Source organism: Dendrobates tinctorius, unplaced genomic scaffold (assembly GCF_039654945.1).
Source record: "Dendrobates tinctorius isolate UK_male_01 unplaced genomic scaffold, ASM3965494v1 ptg000005l, whole genome shotgun sequence".
Lineage (NCBI taxonomy): Eukaryota > Metazoa > Chordata > Amphibia > Anura > Dendrobatidae > Dendrobates > Dendrobates tinctorius.
The window spans coordinates 29,286,704-29,301,973 of NW_027361673.1; the positions used below are offsets into that span (position 1 = coordinate 29,286,704).

At 47.1% G+C, this 15,270-nt stretch overlaps 1 protein-coding gene across 2 annotated transcripts in view; it reads right to left on the reverse strand.

The window, feature by feature from the left end:
- Positions 1–15,270, reverse strand: part of ENTPD3 (ectonucleoside triphosphate diphosphohydrolase 3) — a 120,065-nt gene that overhangs the window by 66,356 nt on the left and 38,439 nt on the right. For both annotated transcript variants that reach the window (XM_073569119.1, XM_073569108.1), the window contains exon 2: positions 14,749–14,882. In XM_073569119.1, the coding sequence (XP_073425220.1) occupies positions 14,749–14,874 (126 nt within the window). In that variant the 5' untranslated portion in view covers positions 14,875–14,882. The remainder of the gene's footprint in view (positions 1–14,748; positions 14,883–15,270) is intronic.

The following is a 15,270-nucleotide window of genomic DNA, read 5'->3' on the forward strand; positions in this document are numbered from 1 at the left end:
CCACCTCCTGGCCGACCCTGACCCGGAAGAGCTGCCTGCAGTCCTATATCAGGTAGCCTCGCCTCCTGCCCAGTGCCTGACTATCAATTGTGTCTAGCACTGCTGATTCAGATCCACGCGTCCCTGCGCTTTCCCAGCCTAGCACTCTGTCCTGCTCTCTGTGCCCCTGTACCTTCTTGTAATCTCTCCCTGTGTTCTCTCCTAGTGGCTGCTTCGCCCGTCCCCGGCCTCAAGTCTTCTCCTGCAGTATCTACCCTCGTCAGCCTAAATACGTTCCTGTCTACAAACCCTCCCCTGCTGGTCCTTCCGCAGTCCTTGTGGTCGCCTCTGGTTTTCCTCCTGCTGTTGTCCCCGGGTATCAGCTTCCGCGGCGATAGTCTCCCCGAGGCTTGCCCCAGACGCTCCCTGTATAGGGGGTGGTCCACTTGGCCAGCTCGCCCCGAGGAGGTTCGTCGTCGCGGTCCTGCGGGTTCACTTCTGGTTCACCTCAGCCCTACAGTATAACAGTATAGTCAGGCCATGAACCCCGCTGGTACCCCGACCCCAACCCAAAAGGAGCTCCTATTCCTACTGGAGAATCAAGCAAGGATAATGTCCTTCCTTAAGTCCATGTTGTCCCGCTTGTCGACTCTACAGGCCTCTGATCCTGGGACTGCCTCCCAGCTGGGCAGCCTCCAACAGGAGCTGGCTCAGCAGCGAGACACCCAGGCCCATATATTGAACTATATGGCATCTATAGATAACCGTCTCCTTGCCCTGCAATCTGTGGCCTCGACCCCGGTCCAGGCTGCGGTATCCCATCCGCCGCCCCGTTTGGCACAACCCCCGCGCTATGGTGGCGACCCTAAGTCATGCAGGGGTTTTTTAAATCAATGCCAGCTCCATTTTGAGCTATTGCCTCAACAGTACCCCACCGACAGAGCCAAGGTGGCCTTTGTCGTTTCCCATTTGGAGGGTGAGGCTTTGGCCTGGGTAAACCCCCTCTGGGAGCGTGATGACCCCGTGGTCTCCCAACTCTCCATCTTCCTCGACTCTTTCCGTAAAGTTTTTGATGAGCCGGGTTGCGTAGCCTCTGCCACCGAGTCACTTTTTAACCTGCATCAGGGCACGCTCTCCGTAGGTCAGTATGCCATTCGCTTCCGTACCCTGGCCTCCGAGGTAGGATGGAACAATGAGGCCTTGGTAGGAGCTTTTTGGCGGGGACTCTCGGGCCGAATTAAGGACGAGCTGGCGGGACGGGATACTCCAACCTCTTTGGAGGATCTAATTTCCCTGGCTACCCACATCGACTTGCGCTTCCAGGAACGTTCTCGAGAGGCCGCCAGGGATAGAAGGTTTCCTCGCGTCCTATCCGCTGCCCGCAGCCCACCTCGCTCGCGCCCTGCTCTGGCGTCGGCACCTTCCGCACCTGAGCCCATGCAAGTAGATCGCCTCAAGCCAGTGGAGCAACGCCGAAAGGAGAGGTTCACTCAGGGTCTTTGTCTTTATTGTGGGAGTGCATCACACTTCCTGCGTTCCTGCCCTGAGCGCCCGGGAAATGCCTCCGCCTAGGACAGGTAAGAGAGGCCTCCCTAGGTACCTATGACTCCTCTCTACCCTTGACTCTTTCTGTTCTCTTGCATCTGGGTCCCAAACGTTCCTCCGAGTGGGCTTACATAGATTCTGGTCCGGCTGGAAATTTTATTCAGCTTGAGGCAGTCAGGAGACTTCGTATTCCGGTCAGGTCCCTGGAGACTCCTCGGCAGATTGCGTCGGTCGACGGCCAACCCCTGCGGGTGTCCGTTACGCAGGTCACCGAAGAGTTGGACCTTCAGGTCGGAGCCTTGCATCTGGAGAAGATAGCCTTCTATGTGCTGCCGACCTTATCACACACTATCCTGTTGGGCCTACCTTGGCTAAGAAAACATGAGCCTACCTTAGACTGGCGGTCTGGTGACATCGTGCGGTGGGGACAGTTCTGTCAGAGGAGGTGTTTGCTTTCCGTCCAGCCAAGAAACTCTCCTCGTCCAACGTCGGTATCTCCAGATTTACCTTCAGCCTATTGGGCCTATGCGGATGTCTTCAGCAAGAAAGAAGCAGAGAGTCTGCCTCCTCACCGCCCCTACGATTGCCCAATCGATCTCGTTCCCGGCTCCACTCTACCCCGAGGTCGGATTTATCCGCTGTCGCCATCAGAGACCCAAGCCATGTCCGAATATGTTCAAGAAAACCTGGCCAAAGGCTTTATTCGTAAGTCTTCTTCACCCGCAGGTGCGGGTTTCTTTTTCGTCAAGAAGAAGGACGGGACCCTTCGTCCCTGCATTGACTATCGGGGCCTCAACGATATTACAATTAAAAATAAATATCCGCTTCCTCTCATCCCGGAGTTATTCGACCGTCTCCGAGGGGCGCAAATCTTTACCAAATTGGATCTGCGTGGAGCCTACAACCTAATCCGCATTCGCCCTGGAGATGAGTGGAAGACGGCTTTCAACACTCGCGATGGCCACTATGAATATCTAGTTATGCCCTTCGACTTGTGCAACGCACCCGCCGTGTTCCAAGAATTTGTCAATGATGTCTTCCGAGATCTTCTCTATTCTTGCGTGGTGGTGTACCTGGATGATATTCTGGTGTTTTCCCCGGACCTGTCTACTCACAGAAAAGACGTCCGTCAAGTGTTGTTGCGCCTGAGAGAGCATCGTCTCTATGCCAAACTCGAGAAATGCGCCTTTGAACAGTCTTCTCTACCGTTTTTGGGCTACATCATTTCTAATACTGGTCTACGAATGGACCTGGGAAAACTGTCTGCCGTACTCAACTGGCCGCGTCCCCAGGGAATGAAAGCTATCCAACGATTCCTGGGGTTCGCCAATTATTACCGGCAGTTTATCCCACACTTTTCCACCCTGACCAGCCCTATCTCCGCTCTGATCCGTAAGGGGGCCAATCCCCACTTCTGGTCACCTGAGGCCGAAGACGCGTTTCGCTCCCTGAGACAAGCCTTTGCTGCGGCTCCCGTACTCCATCGCCCAGAGGCCAATAAACCCTTCACTCTGGAGGTAGACGCCTCTGCCACCGGAGTCGGTGCAGTACTTTCCCAGACATCACCCTCTGGACGACTGGTCACCTGTGGCTTCTTCTCGAAGTCATTCTCCACCCCGGAGAGAAACTATACCATTGGTGACAGAGAGCTGCTCGCTATCAAGTTGGCCTTGGAGGAATGGCGGTACCTCCTCGAGGGAGCGGTGCATCCCGTCAGCATCTACACTGACCACAAGAACCTGGCATACATCCGGACAGTGCAAAGACTTAATCCTCGACAAGCCAGGTGGTCTCTGTTCTTCGCCCGGTTCGATTTCGAACTCCATTTCCGCTCCGGCGATAAGAACCTCAAGGCGGATGCTCTATCCAGATCCTTTTTGGTTACCGACTGTGAGGAAGAGCCTTCACACATCGTGGATCCTAACAAGGTCATTGTGGTTGCCCCTGTAAACCTGACTTCCTTGCCCCTGGGTAAGACGTTTGTTCAAGAGGACAATAGGAAGCGAGTCTTACATTGGGGTCATGCCTCCAAGCTAGCAGGTCACGTTGGCCTCAAGAAAAGCCTCTCCTTCATCTCTCGTTACTATTGGTGGCCCTCGCTTGCTCGAGATGTTCAAAGTTTTGTCGCCTCTTGTCCGTCTTGTGCCAAAAATAAGGATCCCTGACACCTACCCGCCGGTCTTCTCCACCCGCTCCCAGTTCCTTCTGCTCCCTGGCAACACATTGCTTTGGACTTTATTACCGATTTGCCTCGGTCTTCGGGTCACACAGTCATCCTCGTGGTCGTAGATCGATTTTCCAAGATGGCCCATTTCATCTCCCTGCCTGGATTACCCTCCGCTCCTGAACTAGCAAGAATTTTCATTACCCATGTTTTCCGGATTCACGGCTTTCCTCAGCATATCGTTTCGGATAGAGGAGTTCAGTTTACCTCACACTTCTGGCGAGCTCTGTGTAAACTGATGGATGTCACTTTGGACTTCTCCTCTGCCTACCACCCCCAAACTAATGGTCAGGCTGAGCGCACGAATCAAATTTTAATAACCTATCTTCGCCACTTCTCCAACGTTCACCACAGCGACTGGTCCCACCTGCTCCCGTGGGCCGAATTTGCCTACAACAACCACACCAACTAGTCCTCGTCTAAATCACCTTTCTTCATCGTCTACGGGCAACATCCTAGTGTACCTCTGCCGGTACCCCCTGTCTCGGGTGTGCCGGCGGCCGACCTTCTGACTGAGGAGTTCTCCAGGGTCTGGCAGGAGACCAAGTCCGCGCTTGAACTAGCATGGGACAGAATAAAAAGACACGCAGACAAAAGGCGCCTGGATTCTCCGTTGTACCATCCCGGGGATAAAGTGTGGCTGTCCTCCAAGTTTGTTCGTCTTAAAGTCCCCTCGTATAAGCTAGGCGCTCGGTATATCGGGCCTTTTGAGGTCTTAGCCCGCATCAATGACGTTGCCTACAAGTTAAAACTCCCCGCCTCGCTACGAATTCCCAATTCTTTTCATGTGTCCCTCCTGAAACCTGTCATATTCAACCAGTTCCATGCCTCTGTGGGTCACTCTCCCCAGCCAGTTTCTGCCCAGGATGTCTTTGAGGTCCAAGACATTCTTGCCGTAAAAAGATCTAGAGGAAAGACCCTCTTCTTAGTTGATTGGAAGGGTTTTGGTCCCGAAGAAAGATCTTGGGAGCCCCGGCAGAACATCCAGGCCCCCTGGATTCTAGCTAGGTTCCTTGCCAGTCTCAAGAAGAGGGGGCGTAAGGAGGGGGGTACTGTCACGCCACCCGCCGCCACGCTCCCCGCTGCTTCTGTCACGCCGCCCGCGGTTGCATCCTCTGCCCCTCCCCCGAACACCGGGGCACTCACCTCACCCGATGCGCTCCCGAGGTGCGCACGCGCCATCCTGCTCCTTCTCTGCCGCCGCTGCAACCGGCCTTCCATGCCCATCGGGTGCGCCTGCGCACTGCACGCCAGTGATCCTGCCACTCATCTCCTCTGTTGCTGCTGCTGCCCCACCTCCTGGCCGACCCTGACCCGGAAGCGCTGCCTGCAGTCCTATATCAGGTAGCCTCACCTCCTGCCCATTGCCTGACTATCAATTGTGTCTAGCACTGCTGATTCAGGTCCACGCGTCCCTACGCTTTCCCAGCCTAGCACTCTGTCCTACGCTCTGTGCCCCTGTACCTTCTTGTAATCTCTCCCTGTGTTCTCTCCTAGTGCCTGCTTCGCCCGTCCCCGGCCTCAAGTCTTCTCCTGCAGTATCTACCCTCGTCAGCCTAAATCCGTTCCTGTCTACAAACCCTCCCCTGCTGGTCCTTCCGCAGTCCTTGTGGTCGCCTCTGGTTTTCCTCCTGCTGTTGTCCCCGGGTATCAGCTTCCGCGGCGATAGTCTCCCCGAGGCTTGCCCCAGACGCTCCCTGTATAGGGGGTGGTCCACTTGGCCAGCTCGCCCCGAGGAGGTTCGTCATCGCGGTCCTGCGGGTTCACTTCTGGTTCACCTCAGCCCTACAGTATAACAATTGGTTGCTATGCGCAAGTTTTCCCACTTGACAACACCTCAGCAGACACTGACATGGTGGGAGAAATCAAGCATCCCCAGGAACATAAGCTCAAGCCATCGTCTGTCCCCCAGAAAGGAGCAGTGAGTACATGACAAAAATGAATCCCACCCTCCCGTGTGGTATCATTAAGTGACACACATGAATGTAGGAAAGTGGACATATTAAATGTCATGTGGATTTAATATTTTCTCATAGACACTTTTATGCATTATTGATGTGTTACTGTGCTCTGATACTGTGAGTTTTTTTAAAGTGCTACTTCCCCATAATTCACCTGAATATACCCATATAACACGTAGTGCTTTCCCATAACAACCCATTAAATATGATACTATACTGCATACAGATGCTGTACATCCATGAGCAACTCAGCCAGACAAATTACAAGTTGACAGTGCATGAAAATGTGTGTGAAGGTTTCTCTACTGTATTAATGTATAAGGTTTGTGCCTGTCCATTGGTGAAAAGCATGACTGTGATATTTATGGTGGCAGATAAGTGAGAATATCAACCTGATCAGTAGAAAACCTGGGATCTAAGTGAACCATGTTTCTGTGCAATTTCACTATTCTACTTTTACTGGCTTTGATGGGATGATGTGGGATATTAGGGGTAGTAATCCGGTAGCTCTGACTGACGGGATGATGTGGGATATTAGGGGTAGTAGTCCGGTAGCTCTGGCTGATGGGATGATGTGGGATATTATAGTGAATGTAGCTATGCGGAGTGGGCGGAGCTCTACACTCAGCTTTATATATAAATATAATTATTATAATTTATTATAACTAACCGTAGTTAGTTACTATGCCCGGGCAGCGCCGGGCTCTTCAGCTAGTATAGTAATAAACTTGGTTGTTTGCTAAATGAATGATGAGATACTAGTTTTATATATAGTGAATCAAGTGTTTTATACACATACTGCTCATGTATTGAAGCAGGGCTGGTATTGGAGGGGAGAAACAGGGCAATTGCCTACAGTCCTCATCCTCATAAGGGCCCCCAGCATTTACAAGCAGAAATTGCACTGATAGTAGCAGTACTGTCATGTTTTCGATAAGGAAGGGGGACCGCTAACTATCCATGTCCCGGGGGTACTCTTGAAGGTAGAGAGGCCTGAGTCACCAACCTTACTATGCTCCTATTAAATCCTGATCTGCCCCCTCCCCCCACCCAATGAGGTATGAGACCGAAATATAACTTAAAAAAGACAAAAAGACAAAACAAGGAAAACAGAAAGCAACAAACATACAGACACTCACCAAAGGTAGAGAGATACACAGGGAAGGCTGTGAATGTACCAACAAAATGGGTAAAGGACAATGAGGAAAGTATACTCCTAAAAACAGCACACAAGAATCTCCAGTAGCAACAACAATCTCCAATTCAGCACAGCGTCTGCAAAGAGCTAAGAAGCAAAGATTTCACTGGCAAGGCAGAGAGTGTATGACAAGGTTTTACAGGGAGAGGTAATGACCATGTCAGAAGCAGCTGAAATGGAGCTGTAAGTTTCTGACCGGCATAGAAAGGGTTGTTAACCTCTTCAGCATGAAAGGAAACCAAATACATTTAATATGGGACACAAACACACAAGCTAAATGTAAGTTTGGAGATTCACAATGTGTAGTGATGTTCTAACCCAAGATTTCCCAGCAGGATGTAACACACTTGTGACAAGTACTGCATTATCAATGCAGTTTCCAAGGTTAACACTGCAGAAAGACCTTTGAAGACATCACAGTCATGTGACCCTGCATGAACTTGGAAGAACTGAATAGGAGATAGACTGGTAAGTCCTCTATAGTGGATGCGTATGTGCTGTGTGTATATACATATGTATGTAGGTATGTACTATGTGTATATGCGTGTGTGTACGTATATGCTGTGTGCATAAATATATGTGCATGTAGGTGCTATGTGTATGTATGTACTGTATGTATGTGTACATATTTATATATGCCTGTGTGTTTGTATGTACTGTATGTATATACATATGTGTGTCTGTACAGCAGGTGAAATAAGTATTGGACACATTCGCATACATCCGCATGGCCTGTGTACCCAATGTTAAAGATAGGTACGCAGGCCGCATGCAGAAGTAGGCGGAGCTGAACAGAGGAGGTGCAGCAGTGGATGGAGCTTCATGGAGGAACTACACAGCCCTCTGCAGCTCTGCCAAACGCTAGTGTGAAATTATCCTTAAGTGTGCTTCCCTGATTAGACCAGAATTGAACCAGAAGGGCACTGAGGGTAACTGGTTACACTGTCACAGGAAGCAATGTTTCTGTTTGTTTACATTATCACACCTATAGTCCTCTACTTCCTACTAACTCCCCTAATCCCTACACCTAGTAAGGAACTGGTCATCTCTCCCTCCATCCTCCCCATCATATCACCTCCTCATTAGAACTGTTCCTAAACATACAATTCTCTGTCTCCAAACACAGACAGCCACATCAATCCCTCTACTGCTCCCACCTACAAACACTTTCTCTGCTCCTCCTCACTGTCAGCGATATTTATCCAAATCCTAACCCTTCTCACCACATCCCCACAGTCATTTCTACCTCTCCTCTACGCTCTATCACAAATTTCTGCAACCTTTCTAGCCTTATACCCATTCCCCATTCTCCGCTTCTCCAGTCCCTCTAACAGGAGCTCTATGGAACGCTCACTCTGTCTGCAAAAAACTTTCATACATCCATTATCTTTTCATTACTAACAAACTTTCCTTCCTTGCCATTACCGAAACCTGGTTGACTCCTTCTAACACAGCTTCTCGAGCTGTTATTCTCCCTTCTTTCAAGGTGAACTGTTGTGAGTTCATTTTCCCCTTCGTCACTGGGGTCTGGTGAACTCCCTATTCTGGTAAAGGAAGGTAATGAGCCTGATTATCAGGCACCTGAGTCTAATGAGGATGACTGGCTGAGTGGAGTCACGGACTGGATATAAGGCTGCCGACGCCCTTCTGCCCTGCGGGTGATTTCTCTGTGGACTTCTAGGACACCAGTCTGATTCCTGCTCCTCTAAAGCTACAGTAAGTTTTCTGTTTTGCCTGTTAGCTTTTTTGTTTTGTTTTTTGTTTTCCGTGCTTTTCAGTATTCTGCCATTCCCTGCTGGGGTGAGCTGAATCTCCTTTTGCCTGTAGCTCTGTCTTCAGTATATTCCTGAGTACTGACATAGCTTTTTTGAAGCCTAGCGTCTTCAGGGCCTTTTTCACTGTCAGTCTGTTGGCTCTTATTTTCATAGGGTTTTTCACGGATTGCAGACAGCAGCCTTCCTGTCCTTTTCTATCTAGTTAGCTTGGGCCCCTCTTTGCTCAGTCTATCTTTCTGTCTTTGTTGGTATTTTCATCTTGCTTCACCGTCATTATATGTTGGGGGCTGCCTATTGCTTTGGGGTCTGCTCTGGGGCAGTTTAGATTTCCCCTTTCTTTCTTTAGGCCTATTTAATTCTCCGGCTGTGATCGAGGGGTCTAGGGCATTGTAGGAACCCCCCACGGCTACTGCTAGTTGTGTTGATAGGTTCAGGGGTCTGCAATCCGATAGCTGCCAACTTCTCTGGTTTTCTGGACTTAGCTAGCATTTCTGTTTTTGCCTCCTACGGTGACTCAATCATAACAGTGAACTGTGTGTGCATCTATTCCCCCTCTAACTGGCTGTCATTTACTGCCCCCAGAGCCATCCACCACCTTCTTTGACCACTTCACTACCTAGGTACTTAATTTCCTTTCCACTGACATCCCCACTAACATCACTGGTGACTTCAATATCCCCATTGACATTTCCCACTAAGTTGTCTCTCACAAGGTCTATGATGAATGGAACACCATTCCTACTGTAAATCATCGAGGTGGATCGCTGATGTTTTGGGGATGTGTGAGCTACAAAGGCACAGGAAAGTTGGTCAAAGTTGAAGGAAAGATGAATGCAGCACGTTATCAGCAAATACTGGAGGCAAATTTGCAATCATCAGCTCGGAAGCTGCGCATGGGACGTACTTGGACATTCCAACATGACAACAATCCAAAACACAAGGCCAAGTCGACCTGTCATTGGCTACAGCAGAACAAAGTGAAGGTTCTGGAGTGGCCATCTCAGTCTCCTGACCTCAATATCATTGAGCCACTGTAGGGAGATTTCAAGCACGCAGTTCATGCTAGACAACCCAGGAATTTACAGGAACTGGAGGCTTTTTGCCATGATGAGTTGGAAGCTTTACCGTCTATGAAAATAAAGAACCACATCTAAAACTACCACAAAAGACTCCAAGCTGTCATAGATGTTAGAGGGGGCAATACCGGTATTAAGAAATGGGGTATGTGAATTTTTGATCAGGGTCATTTGGATGTTTTGGGTTGTCATTCTGATTTAAAAAGAGAAAACACAGTAGTTTGACAATAAATGGCTTCATCCAACCACTAACCATGGAGTACAAAAAAAGTTTTGGTGTTATCATTCATATTCTCTGAAAAAGGCCAAGAAAGTAAAAATTCTACCAGGGTATGTAAACTTTTGAGCACAACTGTATAACCCTTTAATACTAGCTGCATACATCAATATTTACAGAGAACCTGCAATTGGCATTAACCGACATAAAATATTCTGAAGCATTGTCGCTATTCCCTGGACAAATGGATTTCAGTTTTTTATGAAATGTGTCTCTGCAAATAATGCATTATTACAGCATAATGCCACACTAGCATGTTTTTCAAACTTCTGTGTGACTTTTAAAAGCTCTTGACATGGATTCCCATAGAACAGATGGTATGGGAAAAGTCACTATCTGTTATGTTGCTATATTCAACAAACTTCATCTTGGATGAAAAAAATATTTAGAAAATCAGTGTAATTGGATGATGTAATAATAATCCAATGTTTCATTTTGGGAGTATCCGTTACTATGACAGCTCGAGTATCAACTTTCTTAACACTGTATAAACAAAAGTTTTACAGCATTTTTGTGGTTTCTTTTCCAAATGTATATAAGCATCCACAAATAAAGGCTCTGCCCATGTAAAGATGAATGACGGGTAAATATTTCTGTGTGTTCTACAATACTACAGATTCCAGCCATTGTATTTTTAGGTAGAAGGCAGGAAGGCATCGAGAAACTGCAATGGAAAGGACTAGAGTATGGATGACGGTTAGCTCTGAGGTCCTGTGCTGATATGATGCAATGTCACATGTACATTGAGTTATTGCCGTTTTATATATATTTTTCTATGTTGTTCATTTATTTTCAAAATGTATTGGGATTGTCCATAGTGTGTGTTTCACTGAGTTAGAGAATTGATATTGTGAGCCCGATTTGACAAAGACTGAATGTTACCAGTGACAACCAATATGGACGACGGGTAGTAGAAATAAAACAGCCCTATGCCAATTTAAGTGTAATGCTGCTGGGTGTGGACCCACTGTGCCATGGGCAAGGCTAATTGTGTAGGTGCATGACTAGGTGTCTACCCGGTATTCACTAGATCCTCAGACAGTGAGGATAGGCTGAGCTGCTGGTAGACATCAGGTACCACTCCAGGGCAGTCCCCTGGACTGCAGCAGCTTACCGGAGCATCAAAGACTCGGATATGGGGTACAGGTGGGCAAGAAAATGCGTGGTCAGATGTTCCGAGGTTGGGGCAGACAGCACGGGATCACTAAACAAAGTCGGGGTCAGGAGTGGAGAGGTCAGACAGAACAGGTAAATGAGCTGGGTCAGGAGCAGCGAAGAAAAGATGAGAAAACACACGAAAGGCCCCTTTACATTTAGCGATGCACCAGCGATCCTGACCACGAAACGACGCGGTCAGGATCGCTGGTGCATCGCTAAATGGTCGCTAGTGAGCTGCCACACAGGCAGATCTCACAGCGATGCAGCAGCGATACAGCGGTCGTTGCTTACCTTTCAGATGCGGCGATCCTGACGTCCTCCCGTCCGCGTCAATGCGTCGCTCGTTGGTGCCAGCAGGAAGCCCAGCAGGAAGCGCCCGACGAGAAATGGAGCTGTGCGATCAGCGACAGACAGCGGGGGAGCCGGTCGGAGGTAAGTATCACACATAGCGATATCGCTAGCAATATCGCTGCTGCGTCACAAAACCATTGACGCTTTAGCGATAATGCTAGCGATATCGCTATGTGTAAAACCCCCTTAAGGCTATGTTCACACATTGTGTTTATGCTGCGTTTTTTAGTTGTTTTTTTTAAATGCAAATTAAAAGCTACTTTTTCCAGTACACATTGTATTTTTTTCCTGACTGAATTGGAAAACTGCTGCTTTTTCAAAACTGCAGCATGTCAGTTGTTTCAGCATTTTTGCAGCTTTTTCACCCATAGAAAGCAAAATGTAAGTGCAAAAACGTAGCGAAATTGCAGCAAAAGAGTGGAAAAAAAGCAGGTAGAGCAGGATGTGAGACACATTTAATTTTGAAATTTTCTCAAGTTTAAACCCAAATGTCTTGGTCTCCTCACTGGAGCATGGCATTTAGGATTAGTACAATTTAATTCAATTAGTGATCTAGTAAAGTAAACAATTGCCTGAGCAATTCCGTGGCCGACCAAGGTGTAAAACTAAACATCGCCTGACCATTGTGTTAAATTGAAGAATACCTGACCAACTCAATGGCCCTAACCAATATGTGAAAGTAAACAGTGTCCACCTTACAAAATGCTCTGTCAATGTCTTAGATAAAATATTCCAGACCAATTCAACCCTCCCACACACACACTGTTTTTACATTTGTGATTGTGTCTTTTTTCATGAACTCATAAACTTTTTTGTTCAGGATAGTCACTATTTTTTCAGACATAAAAATCTATTTCCACTAAATAATCGTCAGTTTGCCCTTTTTTCCAAAAATGTTTCATGTTTTCACATATGTCTTGCATTGGTGGCCTAACACCTTGCATAGTTCATGCTTGTATGGTGGAAGCAAAGCTAAACTTTGGGATCTGTGAGGTAGCGCTGTCATTTACTTGGGGAATTCTCGCTAGGCAGCGAACAAATCACATCCGGCACGGGTTTTTCATCAAAACATAGCATAGTCCATGCGGTTTATTCAACGTCATAAACCCACAGCAGAAACAAAACTTCATATAAACAGCAGAGCGTCCATTATAGCTTCCCTCTGTAAACCCAGTGTTCACACAGGTGGTCCAGTGTCCAGCATACAGGCTCTCTTAGCCTCATTTATCTCACCCACGTCAGGGTCTCCACGTAGTTCCGTCACTCATGCTGCAGACGTCCATATCCCTCCAGGGAACTTTCAGGCTCCGGCAGCCATTACACACAGCCACACGCAGGCTGTTAGCCAGGAGACAATCCACCACTTTGAGATACATAACCATCCTTCAGGATTCTGCCACTCATCCGTTCTCTTGGGACATCCACACAGCGCCCCCTAGCGTACACAGTGGTTACTACACCACATACCTCACCCCTCTGTTCAAACTTGTGGGGTTGAACACACAACATTACATCAGGCTCTCGAGACCGGGCACTCATCACACCTTGCCCCAAAGGTCGAGAGAACCTTTTCCAACTGTCATACGGCCTCCTCTCTACGTTAGGCCTCCCCCGCCCCCAGCGGTCAGAATATCGGTCCTGCTCTTTGACCCTCCAGTTACAGTCTGTCTGCGTCATCAGACACTGTCTAGTCACCACCTTCCTCTCTCTGTTTGTTCCGTTCCACGACCAGTTCCCCCGGTTGGTACGGTCATCAGTCTTAAACAGGCCTACTGTCTAGCCTGAGTCTGACTCATTTAGGGTCTCAAGAGATCAGGATTTTGCTGTAGCAAAAAAAGCAGCGTGTGAATGTAGCCTAACTGAACCTTGGCGACGGACAGAAACAGGAACCAAAGTTCAGGTGAGGAGTGGAGGGTGTAGAAAATATTACCTGCTGGCAGGTGACAGGCCGGGGAAGCTGATATCTGCAGGACTGAATGGATACAAATTCCTGCAGAGTACAGCCGTGCCCCCCTATGACCTACAACAGCAGAGCTGGAAGAGAGGCACTAGGCAGCTCCGAGTGATGGTCAGGTACAGGGTGAAGCAGAGCGAAACATGCGGTAAGTAGGGCTGTGCTTAGGAGGTGTGCAAGTGGCCGGCGTAACATTAAGGGAAACATAATTGTATAATTGTGAGCTTCCACATTGAGGTTTAAAGGGAATCTGTCAGCAAGTTTTTGCTATGTAATCTGAAGTCAGCAAAATGTAGGGGTTGAGACACATATTTCGGCGATGTGTCACTTATTAGGCTGTGTGCTATTGTTTCCATACAATGAGTGTTTTATCATCAGTAGATTATCACTGCCAAGACTGATACTCAGTGTGCCCTAGTCTGACCTCTGCCCTCCTCTTATTAGCAGCTTATTGTCAATAGACAATATACATAGAGAGCTGTGGTGTAGGCGGAGACAGCTTTCTGAGCTCTGCTACAGGCTAGAGCTACGAACTCTGATTGTGTAACAATTGCTGCACCTAGTATACTAAGTGATACATCGTTGGAATCAGGTTCTCTTTTCCTACATCATGCTTCTCTAAGATGAGATAGGAAAAATTTGGATATAGATTCTCTTTAATTGTAATCTAAGTAGAAACTTTTCCTTTTTATTTTTATTTTAAAACACCTGTTAATAATGAATTGTGGTTTAAATATTTACATAAATAACACCCTGGACTACAAAGATAGTAGCTGGAATAGTCTCTGTAATTTTATGGGGTAGAATACTATTGTCAGTGGGGTGTGTTCATTTAAAGTGATGATGTCCACACTGATTGGACAATGTCAGATTGTGAAGGGCAATACCCAGTTGTCACTTTATACATCATTTTCCAGGAATAAAAGTAGAACCACACAAATCAGATTTCTAAAATAGATGCCACAGTACTGTTATTTCATAAATAATACAATTATTTAAAATATTTCTAAATGTACTCATAGTATTTCTATAAGGAGAGGCGACAGGCCTTCTTCCAACAAGAATCTTCAAGAAATTTTCAATTATGTAAATGATAAGATATTTTGAAACATATTTCATTATTCATTGCATGACACAATTTTTTTTAGGAGCACAAAAACAAAGCAAATTTATTTTGAAATAAAACTGATTCAGACCAAAATAAACTGAGAAGCAGAAGGCAATATTAGATATTTCCATATATTATGTACCTTTAAACCAGGAGAAAGTGACCGTTCATGGTGAATCTGAATGTAAGCAATTGCAATGATAACAGACACGCTGATCAAGAGAAACAAAATGGAAATAACGAGAGGAATCTTCACCTTAGAAGGCATCCCAGCTCCTGCAAGAATAGGACAATACAATGACACATGGCTCTTGGTTGTGCATTATGCATATTGGGCATGCCAGGCATCCATGTTCACTGAACATTTACAGAAAAATGTGACAAAGCCACATTGACAGTAGCCATCGATAGACTCGTTGACATATTTAGGAGTTTTCTGGCATACTTCTATATATTTCTATAGTGCGTGCATAAGTTATTGTGTAGTGAAAAAGAGCTGTGATTACTGCCTATTGTGAACATGTGATTGTGTGCTATACATGGTATATGGAGATGTTATCAATTATCATCATGTCTGTAATGGTAACAAGATGACTACTGGAAGGAAAAGTATGAGCTTAAGGTCGGGGTCACACTTGCATCTGCAATGCGAGAAACTCACGCA